The sequence below is a fragment of the Anopheles aquasalis genome, chromosome 2, assembly GCF_943734665.1.
Source record: "Anopheles aquasalis chromosome 2, idAnoAquaMG_Q_19, whole genome shotgun sequence".
Classification (NCBI taxonomy): Eukaryota; Metazoa; Arthropoda; class Insecta; order Diptera; family Culicidae; genus Anopheles; species Anopheles aquasalis.
Genome location: NC_064877.1, coordinates 29,357,501 through 29,370,000, shown reverse-complemented (window position 1 = coordinate 29,370,000; position 12,500 = coordinate 29,357,501). Strand labels below are relative to the sequence as shown.

The following is a 12,500-nucleotide window of genomic DNA, read 5'->3' as shown; positions in this document are numbered from 1 at the left end:
GTTTGGTCAGCACTCCGTTGGCGTCGCTGTCGCCTCCGCAAGATGAAAGCACCTTTTCTGGCTGCTCTCTCTCTGGAGGAGAGTCGAGATTTTAACATAATAATGCCGTACACTTTCGGGTAAACAAGATCGGCAGATGGGCATCATTAACCTGACATCGTAGGCCGAGTCTCAAGAGGGCCGGGCCCCGATTGATGCGGTCCCAACCCCCAACCCCCTCTATTATGCTCTGGTGTGTACTGGCTGCGACTCCCCTGCCAGCGTGATGAATGCTCATCGCCAGTGCCATCGTCGCCAGTGTCGGCAGCCGCCCAACCCAAAAACGGTGATGCCTCTGGCTCAGATGAACTCATGAAATTATGCGCAACATGTTGGGCTCAGCATGACAATGCGTTATTAGCATACGCCCACGTCATTTTGTTGCGAACCAGCCCACACCGGCCATGCCGTGAGGGAAAGGTTAGGGCTATATAGCGAGCGTAGCACGTACGAGCTCGTCTGGGCCGTGAGTGGAAGGGGCAAAACGTGGTGCACGCGCAGGTGGAAGGGAGGACGACGAACAACAGCAGCGCAACGGCGAAGAACGGATCGCTTGATGAGTATGCATATTGCAAGTACGCAGACATTGATGAATGTCGACAGAATGACCCACCAGCACCGCTCGCTATCAACTTGCCACAATTGGAAGTTTCTTTTCTGTTTCGTTTTATTGTCCTCCGCCTTCCGTTTTTGAAGCAGGAAAGTTTTTTTTTTATAACTTTTACGAAAGCATTTTGGGGGCGAAAATGATTTGGGAAAGAAATCGCTCGGACCACGGCTCTCAGACTTTTCAGCTGCAACGGATTGGTGGAGGAGGGTGTTTGAGTTTTCCATTACTTTCCAGCCATCCCGCACAAAGCGTCGTTCTCGTCAGCGTTCGTCTCGTGCGTTCGTGCGCTTAGCGCTAGAGCGCGTTGATCGAATTTAAAAAGTAAAATCATAATAAACAAAAACTCTCCTCTCCCCGGTGAGCGGCGGAAGCGGAACCGGAAGGGAGCACAGAATGAAACCAACCTTAATGATTTTCAAACAACACCGAGCGAGCGTGTCTGTGAGCACTGGGGGCGTCTGCATCCTCACAATACCAGCCCGTGAGGAAAGAAATTAGATTATGGTATGATGGAAGAAGGGCAGGGCAGTGGAGTACTAGCGCACTGGTACTGGAAAATGATGTTGGCAGTGGTGCTGGTGATGATGATGATGATGATGATACTCACTTGTTGTAAAGTACGATATCCGGTAGCCAGATGTGTTCGGAAGGCACGTACAGCTCGGTGACGCCACCATACTCGGCAGGATCCCATTTGAATTTATGATCTTGCCATTCCTTTTTCCGAAAAACAGACGGAGAAATAGAACGAGAGAGAGAGAGAGAGAAACAGATAAGCGAAATATAAGTGAGAGTATAAACTCGCCGAGGAAAGGCCGAGAAGAATAGCCGATGAGAAAAGAGAAAAGGAAAGGAAAGCTGATCAGGTTGTTGCATAAATTAGAAATCGTAATGCTGCCGGTGCCGGGGTGAGGCACAGGAAATGGACAACGGGACAACGCAAAGGGACCAGAAGAAGAAGAGGCGAGGCTTTTCCTGTCAATTTAGAGGGAGCTTTTTTCCATCCACCAAGGGAAGGGGCCATTAAAGGAAATGCCCGGAGGGAGAAGCGCAGAAAAAAAGCGGACGACGTTGTGTGCGAGCGAGCCTTCATTAGATTGATGTCGACATGCTTGTTGGCGATGTTGGTACGCGTGGTGGTCAGTGTGGCCGTTCCAGTTCCAGCGACGCACATACGTCCGAGTTAGTAATCAGGAGAGCAGAGCATGTAGCCAGTAGTAGTGTCCGTTCGTTGGTAGTGCCATGCAGAACCCAGAATGCCTAGTGTCTATGCAAATCCCTTTCTGTCCGTCCGGACAACTGGAACGAAACTATCGGATTAGCGCTGTACGCTGGAGGTTTTAAGATGGGGAGAATGGATCCCTCTTCAGCGCGCAGATTACACCGTAATTACTCGACCGACCGGCACTCGCTTCGGAGCTTTCGCGGTGTTGATTGCTTTGTGGGTTACCACCTCGAATCGCAGACCATTGCCCAGGAGGTTGCGTCTTGTTCCGGGTGCTGCAAGTGAGTTGGAGTCTCTTCCCCAGACGGACGGACAACCGGACGGACATTCGGTGTGACGATCGTTGGATGTATTTTTGAGTGGGCCCGGATCAAGTTCCGGGTCCGTGTTATGCGTCCGCGAGGCCGGTAGCAGCACTGTCTGCTGCAGCGGGATCCCATCGAGTGGTTGGTCTGTTTGAAGTAATCCTCACACTGGTCGGCCCCCTTCGCGGATGTTCACCTGATGGCGCCAGCCTGTCGGATGCATGTTTGTGCCGCGCTGTCAGCGAGTAGTTTGTTCCACGCTCTATGCGTCTAACACCAGTTAGCAGCATCAGCAACAGCAATGGACGTGTGTCTGCTTAATGGACGGAAGGATTCTTCGCGGGGGTTAAGGCAAAAAACAAAAAAAAAAACGAGACCTAGAGCTTTCCGGCTCTGGCACCTTTTTGTTCCTGCTTTCTCCTGCTCCGGCCACGAAAGACTAATTGCAGCGGTCCTGCAACCGACATGTAGTGGGATTTTGGGATAAAAAAGAAGCGGGATTTTACAGGAAATTCTCGCCTTCGTCATCAACACGATGCGCAGTTCTTGCACACTAACGCGTTATTGTCTGACTGGACACGCATGCACGGCTGGTACTGTTGTTGACCGGTCTTTCTGCTACAAATGTTCCAACAACAAACTGGTGGACACGGAACTGGAGCTGTTATGCCCGGGTCTGTTGATAGTGTTAACGCTGGTGTGCTTTTGTGATCCTTTGGCAGTTTTTTTTGTTTTTCCTCTCCGGAAATTTCCACTCGACGCTTCCCTCGTGTGTATGTTTTTTGTCAGACTCCGGTTCGTTTACGAAATGATGCTGCCTGTCCAGTAGCGCTGCTAGAGTACATTTGAGGTTAGGGTCACTCAAGTAAGATACTCAACGCCCCCGGCTCCCGGTGGCGGCAACCACGTGTGGGCGTGTGTGTTTATGTGTATTTTTGTGGTGAAATGAAATGCTGCCCTTGCGTTGTTTTGCTGAACCCTTTTTAATTTGTTTAATGAACGTGATTACCGGCGGCGGCGGCGGCGGTGGCGAACATTCGCCAACCATCCTTCCAACGGAATGGACTGGTCGAGCGGGTCCGGCTTCTTCTCACCATCGTTGTTGTTGTTGTTGTTGAAAGTTGTCGAAGATGGTGGGGGTGTAGGGTAGGACTGGCAGCATTTTCGTTTTTAACACGGGCAGGGCAAAAACTTTTCACATATCGAAAGGTGACACATGGTTTGGACATTCGCTGTTAATGGGCTGGAGCCCGTCGGTTGGGTTCTGTGTTGGTTCTGTTTGAAGAGGTTTATGATTACAACCAGCCCGGTAGCCCGGTAGCCCGATGCTCTTCCACCGTTGGGTCGTTGTGTACGGCTACGGTCGACTGATGGTTTTTCTCCTGCATACAGGTAGAGGGTCTATAAATCGTCGGTGGACGAGGTAACGTCAAACGAAAAGGGTTTTCTCGGAATCATTAGCTTGTTTTCATACCAACTTTCAACCTCTAGCCGTCGATGGTATCTTTTTTAATATTTTTATTACAACTTTTGACGCCAATGAAGCTCCAGGAATGAGATTTAAAACTTATGAATTCACTTTGGAATACTTGCCAGCGACTTTATGGTTCGAGCTTAGATCATGGTTTGATGGTTACTTAGTTTTGTTCGTTAAGTTTAATGATGTAGAAACATAAATTTGGTACTTAAATCATATTCTGCTCTGCATTGCAACGTATAGATTGACAGAAATATAACGTTTTTATCGTCATATTTGTCTTGTATTAGACATAGGATAATAAACGAATAAAAAATAGATTAGCTTGTCAAATAAAAAATGTCAAATTCCTTAAATTCAGAATTGAACAGTCTTTTTTGAACGAAATGTAATAAAGACAAAAGAAGATATTTGCGGGATATTGCTACTGGTTGTTAGTGTTTTACAATTGAAATATGATAAATGTATGCTACCCTTGGAATGCGGGTTCATGTTAATTTGGACCATCCTCAGACTCAGTTTCGAGGATTTGTTGTGAGGAAGATTTGGTGATCAGGATTTTTTCCAAGTATTCCGTCACATATATAGTTCAAGTTTCAATTTGTTAATGTTTGTTGGAATTTTTTAAATTGCGGAAAGTGACCGTGTTCACAAGTTTGCTCACTGTTAAAATTTGTAAATCATTTTTATTTATACAAAAGTGTCAACAAATTTTATATCAAAACTCATAAAGGCTATCATGCCACCAGATCGCAGAAAAAGCGTTCAAAATGTGAAAAGCCTCGGTCCAGTGGACTTTTTTGCTGCTTTATGACACGTCACATGATAACGAAGGCAGTAGGACCACTTGATTGATTATTGAAGTAACAGTCCCTCGATCGTCACCGTTCCTTCAATTGACCAACCGAACCTTCAAGGGGTGCTCGATTACCGCGCGCACCTTACCGACGACGATTAGCTCATTGAACCGAACAGATAACGCGCCAAGCGAAAGGAATAAAAACCGAAAAAAGGCAAATCAAATCATTCCATCTACTTACATGTTCCAGCCAGATGTTGGTCGTCAGGATCTGGTCCTTCAGGTTCTGCACAAATAGAGCACGGGAAGAAAACGGAAAACAAATTACCATCGAGCAGAAACGGCATCTCAATACCACGGGACGGACCGTTTGATGTGTTTTTTTGTTGTTGTTGTACTGTCGCAAATGTAGATCCGGTTCAATAATCCGCCGGTTCCCTGGCTGGCCGCCGCACCAGAGTAAACTCAGCGCCAGCTTGTGTGGCGGCTGGCTCAATTGATCGCATTTTGCTGCCCATTTCCGGACGCTAGCCAGCTAGCTTTCATCGTGATTTCCGGACTCTCGAGCCACCCACCAAGGGACGGAATTATATTTCCTCAATTTGATTGTAAAAGATACGCGCACCGTACCGGGACTACCACACCGTACGGTTGGTGTGCCAGCACGCTTGGCTAACTACTACACTTGCGTCTTGCGTCTACTGGGCTAGGGGCAGGGCCAGCGACACGGCATCCAGTCCGGCCAACGTCTATCGTAACGAACGAGCGAACGAGCGAACGGACGGGATTTAGATCTCATTTCCCGACTGGATGAGAACAAGACCACCGTTTTCACCGTGCCGCCGGGCCCAGTACCGGCACTCTGCCTTCTGCCTGGTGCCGACCACAAGCTGGAGCACCGCCGGAGGTGTAGTTATTTTTCCCGCATTTCGTTATTGCAGACGATTGCCCACCGTGTCGTGTGCTCCAGAGTACACAGAGCACACAGTGCGCTCGAGCACTGAACCATATGCATGCATAATCGGGAACAGTGATTTCCCCCCCCCCCCCCTCCCCCGGCACCGTGTGGAGAGCGCTGGAGATAGAAGGATATGTGCCAGCGCTGGAACGAACGATGGCCAACAAGAATTTACTTATGCATCACGCTCTCACCGTAAAGGACCCCGGGAGTGGTGGTTCAACACATACACAGCCGGGTAGTTAAGCTTCCTATCCCTGTCATCCTGGCCAAAGGGAGTGCCTGTGCCTCGGGTGAGAAAAGATTGCAAAACTGCAGACCTGCCCTGCCTTGGAAGATTCGCATACAAACCCTGGAGAGACGCCGGGAGCAATGCGCCTCCTGCTGTTGCCTGGGTGTGTATGTTCCTGCATCTATGCAGGGGATTGGACACATTGGAGTGAACCACGACACCACCCGGAGCAAGTGGTGATATTATCTTTAGTTAAAAACCGACACCCGTCCCGAGTGGTCCCGGTTCGGTGAGCCCGACCGTTTGCCCGATGGATAAATGATGCCGGAGGTGGTGGTTGATTTAAATTAAATTTGAGATTTTCTCCCTCAATGGGCTTGGCCCGGGGGGAGAAGGGGGAGAGGGGACGCCTCGAGCACGAATCGAGCAAGCCGTCGCAATCCGCCGAGGGATTGGTGTCGGAGCACCGGGAGTAGAAGGATAATGCAAATCGGGTTGGATTCAACTCCTTCATTTCCGAATGCGCTCAGGACGGCTGTCGGATTGCGTGCGGGATAATGTGCATCGCATCAGAGTAGAGAAGAGCAGAGCCGAGCGAAGAGAGAAGAGAGAAGGATAGGATGATGAGCTTGGTTTGTCTTGTTTCTGCACCGCAAACGATAAAGATAGATATCCTTCACCAACCGCCGGTTTCGCGGACGGTAATGTTATCTCTACGCTTTCGTTTGCACTGACGACTGCAGATTGGGTGTGACGTTGTGTGGTTGTGTGGCGTCGTGTGTAGATGCAACGAGCGGATCGGAGACGGCAATCCAATGAAGAAGGGATATAACGACTAAAAATTCTATCTCACAGTTGCGGTACCGCGCAACCACGTCACGACGGCCACGTCACGCCACAGCTATCTGGTGAGCGATGGTGCTGCATGTCGTCATCTGAATAACCTCGTTCCATGGCTGATAGGGCCGGATTAACATACAAAATCAAACAAACGTACCAAACACGGGACGGGGGTTTTGTGTTTTTTTTGCCGAGTGTCACCCAGGGAGGATGGACCAGTGCTGTAGTCTCTCGATTGGGGAGAGGATATTTGTTTTAAGAAGAAATATAAAAAATGTACTTCACCTATAAAAGACACGGTGGAATTGGATTTTTGGGGCGAACTGCTCATTATAACTTTGAACAGCGTGACAATTTTCATTGATGGTGTTTTTACACACCGGGACAATTTTCGTTCTGATATCGCATCATCCATACAAAATGAAATGACCCTCAAGGTGATCAAGTTATTCTTCAATTTCTTGATTTGGTTTCAATGTGTAGGAATTTAGGCACATGATTGAACATGTGATACGAAATGTTAGCGTAAATTGAAACAATGAGTTTTGTTAACATATTTTTAAAGTACTACGTTTTTGCAGAACTAAATAGTTCTCAGATTCTTAACTGAATTTTCTTTATCAATTTTTATACGCAACTCGAAAGAGATCTAACAAAAAGTGGAAACCTTTTCTAATTCAAAATGTTGGCTACATCACTAGTTATTAAACTAATCCATTTGAAGCGAAGATTATAAAGTATCTAAGTAATAAATACTTAAATGTTATGTAGACTATAAGCAAGTAAGTAGTAAATAAAATAATAAGAAATAGATGAACAGTAATAGTTATTGAAAAATAAATAAAAGTAAAAGAAGACTGGAATGGAATTATGTATGCATGATCATAGCTAAGCTTATCTTAGTATGGGTTGATGATCATCCGCTTAAACTAAGAGTTTCAAACCAGTGGCTCGCGGGACGCATGCGGCCGGCAAATTATGTTGTATAATTATTTATGCTAAATATTTTGTGCATAATTATTTGTTATGTAGGTTGAGATCCCTGGGTTACATAGCCATTAAATTTTCTATTACATGCAATTTTACCAGTCACCTGGCGCCTCCATCATCGGGGTTTCGGCAACCGAGCTACACCATTTCGTATTTCCGACGCGGCGACCAGTTTTAAAATTGCCTTTACCTCTCTGGCTACGAACGCAGCACTAGCATTGGGCTTTGGTGGATAAACTCAAATTTTATAAAGCCATGCAGCCAATTATGTGGAGATATTTCCCGCGCTCTGTTTGATACCCCTGACTTAAACGAAAGTGGTTCTTCTCAAGTTGGCTCGTAACGCTAGGAGCGCATGCGCAAATTAATTGCAACTTGCTTGGGCGCATGTTAGGCTTGCTCGCCCCTTGAAAACGAACACGCCAGAACACATTCTTACAACCATTTATGCATATTTTGGATCAAATTTCGTGCATTAGAGAAGAATAGCAATGCAGCTGTCGCTACCACTCTTGATACATTTTCCGGTTCCACCCGGCGATGTTTACTCACCAGATCGATCAGCTGTGACAGCCGCAAGCCAAGCTTCACGAGCACCGTATCGGTGTTGTTGCTGACCGGGCGTATCAGTCGGTTGTAGTTGCTCAGCAAATCATCGTACAGCCGCTTGGCGTCCGGGTTGGCCCACACGCTGCCGATAACCATGCACAGCAGCACGATACCAATCGTCATCCATCGGTCGAGCACGGTGGGCCTAAAGTTAGGCATCCGGCAGGCCATGGTGGTCCCGGTGTTTTTTTTTTTACTGCGGTCACTACCGTGTCCTGCAACAATTGCCGCTGTTCTGTCACTGGGATCGTGTTTAAATTGTCAATTTGTTTATCAACTGCCCTGCCGGGCTGCGCAACACCACAACACACCCCTCGAAGCACAGCAATCGACGACGGGCGATATAGTTAGTGGTTTCGTTCGAACGGGAACGGGGCACCGTCCACCGGCACTTGTTAGCGGATGCACACTACTACTACGGCTTCGGTGAACGACGCCGCTCGGGCGCACCCTCGGATACACGCGGCTACTACTACCTCAGCTCAGCTGTCAGAGGGAAGCTCAGTCGGTAACGGCATCGGTTCGGGCGTTAACCGGGCTGTGTACAAACGCTCACCATTTTTGACATTTGCTCCCTGCCTCGCCGAGGTCGCCTTCTTCCGGCTCCCGAACGCACACTTTGACGCACGGAACACGCATACACGGCCACGTGCCAAGTAAGGAGTCAAGCTGTTGACACCAGGAGCAGTACAGGGATTGCCAGACGAACAGGGATCTCTCGACTAATCACGACTCGCAGGGAACACAGTTTTCTGTTTCTCCATCGGTTACACTACACTGCGACCAGACTGTGGCCAGTTTTACCTTTGGATGCACGGTGGAATCGGCTCGAAAGTAGGGGCCTTCACAGCCCGCAAAGTGCCAGCAACAACACACATCCGGTTGGTTCCGTGTTCCGTTTCTACGATTCCAGCGTGTGACGTTTCGCTGGAAAGGGCCACCAGGGGCGCTTCCGTCGCTCGGTGGTCCGTTGACTCTCGCGTGCTCTCTCGCGAACACGCCAGAGAGCTTTTGTTCGGAGATCTCGTCCACACCAGAGAGCTGCTGGTGCTAGTGAGAGCATCGGTATCACAGCATCTCGTAGCCAGGATGCTGGAGAGCGTAGCGCCAGGGATCTCCTCCCAATGTTTTGGAGTTTCGTACTGTGTCCAGTGCGCATGTTCGCTCCCAAACCACAAGAACACGAACACGGGCTGTGGCCGTGCTTTTCGGGGGCGTCCAGTTGGCTCGAGATGAGATGCTTCTAGCTTCGCTCACAAGTACACACAGGATAATGCTCATCCCCAAACGCTGGATCAACGTCATCAACGACGACGACGACGACGAGCGACTAGGCCAACAGAACCCAAAAGCGGAGCGAAGTTTCATATTCTGAGCTGGAATAGAGCGCCTCCAGGAGCGCGCCCAACCCAGGGCACTGGCCCCTCCGGTCCTTTCCCGTTTCCTGCGCCCTTACTCCGGCGAGTAGCTCGTGTACTCATTCTCGCGCTTCGCAGAATCCGGCCGCTTTGGGGCGGTTTCTATTCCACCTCATTTTTGTTTCTTCTGCTTCTTCTTTTTTTTTGGTTCCACTCCGGTTGTGGCAAGGGGGGGGGGGGAAGGGTGGCTGGTGGGGGCCGACGCAAAACCTCCCACATGCGGGCACACACGCGTCAGCGTCAGTTAATTTATTGTCGGTCGGAGGGGATCCTTCCAGACTGCCGCAGAGCCCAGGGTTGGGCCGGAGTGTCCCTGGCAGAGAGAGAGAGAGAGAGAGAGAGCGAGAGAGAGAGAGAGAGAGAGAGAGAGAAAGAGAGAGAGAAAGCAACAATGGGGGTAACGAGCGAGGTAGAAGTGGAAAATAAAAGAAAGAAATTATAGTAACGACGGAAATGGATGAGAAACGGTTGGCTGCGTACCTTACCGCTGCGCTGCCGTTTCCCACCCTTACAAAGCACCCCCTCCCCTCTCCCCCTACCACAAAATGCTCACGCTACCATTCCCATCTACCTTAAATGGGGGCAAATATTGCGACAGCGGGGCGATGGGGGAAAGGGAAGCGAGGTCCAACGAGATGGAAAACTGACGCTCGACGTACAAAAAGCGGAAATGAATGCAACCACCGTGCGAGTGTTACATAATGCTGGCAAAATGACTTCCGGGAGGCACCGTGTCCATGTCTGTACGTGTGTATGTGTTCCGGGGAGGGCACAGTAGTTGGCGCTCCAGCTCCGTCCATCCATAGCGGAAGTGGTTTCCGGCTCCGCATGACTGACTGGTACAGCATTCTTTCGGTTTCACCTTTTTTTTTTCTCTCCTGTATTTACGCCGTCGCGGTTTTGTGGCGTTTCTTTGGCTTTTGTCGCTGCCCTCCCTTCGCCCCACTTCCTCGCTAGCCTCTAGAATGCCCCATCGTGGTGTAAAAAAGGCGTACAAGGCAGCGGCCATCGACCGGTGGAGTGAGTGGGTTCATTTTTGTGGTCGTGCCTCTGGGTCTGCCTTTTGTAACCCGGAAGCTCGGGCTTCGATTGCTTCCGGTGAACAGACGCAGCAGCAATCTCCTCTCTCACACCACCTCCCACTCACCCCCCTTCCCACACAAGTGGATCAGTGGTCTGGTGCATTCTGGTGGATAATGGAAAAGGCTTTTCTTGAAAACAAAAGAAACAGAATTTTGTCCCATTGCCTAGGCTACGCGGTGTCGCGGGCCATCCTGATGGTGTGTGCTGCGAAGTCGAACAAAACTTTCCGGCATCGTCCCGGCCACCGACAAACTGCCTCCAGCACCACCAGCACCAGTTTGTTCGATTCTTCGTCAAAAACAGTGAAAAATGTCACCAGCTGACGCGCGTGGCTCATGGCGTGGCTCATGGAGAGGAGGCGGCAGGGATAGGGAAGTTTTGTAAATAAAGTGTAGTGAAAATTAATGGCCAACATCTGGCATGCTGGTGTAATGCGGATTTAATTGAGTTGCCCTCGCCACCGCCACCTCCACCACCTCGCTATTCAGAACCCAGCGCCCCTTCCCTGCTGCCGGAAGTTAGGAGCATGGAAAGTGTGAAAAATGCTCCCTCAACTGGAACGGATACTCGCTCGGTGTAGTGTCGGAAGAGGCGTGACCGACGGCTTTTTAGGGGGGGGGGGGGGTGCAAGCAGAAGAGAACTGACAGAAGTGATCCATTCTTATCCGGAGGACGCAATTAGGGTGGAGGGGCTCGAAATTGCTTTAAAAATAATTTTAGGCAACCCTCTGGTCTCGCTCTGCCAATCGGTAATAACCGATTTGCTGCTTGTGCCACGTTAAAGATGGCTAGTGGGCTTTAATCTAATCTAGTGACATGCCACCAACGTTAAAAGGGGAATTCAATTATCTGTAGATTGTTTTCTTTTGGCCCAAAAACCGAGAAACCGAGATGAATGTCTCAGCCTGGGCCAAGGACTGTTCAATGGAAGTTGTTCAATTTTAATGAGGACAACTGCACCTGTTAACCTTGTTTTGTTATCTTCAATTGTGAGCTTTTCCACCGCCCTTCTTCGGTTAAATTAGCATTTCAAATGGTAGCTGCTCATGCTTCGAAGCTCATCTCATCGCGGGCCGTTGCATGTTGCACGAGATCGTCCGCCAGTGCGAGGCGCAATTTATGCGTTGGAATAACTCTCAGATATGTTTTTATACTCGCCCTCCCTGGTTCAATATTCCATTACGCGTTATTTACATTCGAAGGGTTTTTTTCCTTCCTTTCTTTTCTTGATAAAGCCACGAAACCCACCTTGGCATATCAATTTGTGGCCCTTGTGGAACCTTCAGAGAAAATTCTGCTCCACTGGACTAAAAGATAAGGCTAAGGATATGTGTTTCAAATAAGTAACCCTCTTCGCCACTGCGGTATTGGCTAACTGTCGCAGTACTGTGATTGATAAGAGCGAAGGGCGCTTTTGGAAGGCAAATCGGTTCGCAAGAGAACGTCTGGACGCAATTCAAGTGAAGTTCGAAGTGTTTTCCTTCGTTTTTTGAGAATAATGAGCTCATGTATCACCGAGGTGTTTTAGGAAAATTCGTGCAGTGGTCGAGATGCAAACATATCCCGAGCGTAACTGTTACAAAAAAAAAAAAAACATTTCCGAACAAACGACCAGATGAGAGAGTGTGGAGCGGCCCCTCTTGTTATTCGATTGCATTATGCTAATGAAACATGGCACATTACAATGACTCGCTAATGTGGAGGATCGCACCCCTACCACCCACCCCCCCTTTGCATGCAGCAAATCATGATACCGTCAGCGTGCGTTCGGAAGTTATTGCTGTAAACATGTTTATTATGCAGCAAAAGTGCTTTCCCCCGGCCGATTGGCCGATTCGATGGGCACGCTCGGCAAACATTGCAATCGCAATCAACATGGGCTCGGATAATCAGCCTGGCGCAATCGCTGGTCAAA

General features: G+C 49.0%; 1 protein-coding gene across 1 annotated transcript in view; it reads right to left on the bottom strand.

The window, feature by feature from the left end:
- The window catches only part of LOC126569243 (acetylcholine receptor subunit alpha-like 2), a 43,269-nt gene extending 34,300 nt beyond the window's left edge, over positions 1-8,969 (bottom strand). The window contains exons 1-3 of the mRNA XM_050226212.1: positions 8,028-8,969; positions 4,697-4,741; positions 1,257-1,366 (exon numbers count right to left, since the gene is read on the bottom strand). Of these exons, the coding sequence (XP_050082169.1) occupies positions 1,257-1,366; positions 4,697-4,741; positions 8,028-8,255 (383 nt within the window). The 5' untranslated portion in view covers positions 8,256-8,969. The remainder of the gene's footprint in view (positions 1-1,256; positions 1,367-4,696; positions 4,742-8,027) is intronic.
- Positions 8,970-12,500: the final 3,531 nt, after the last annotated feature.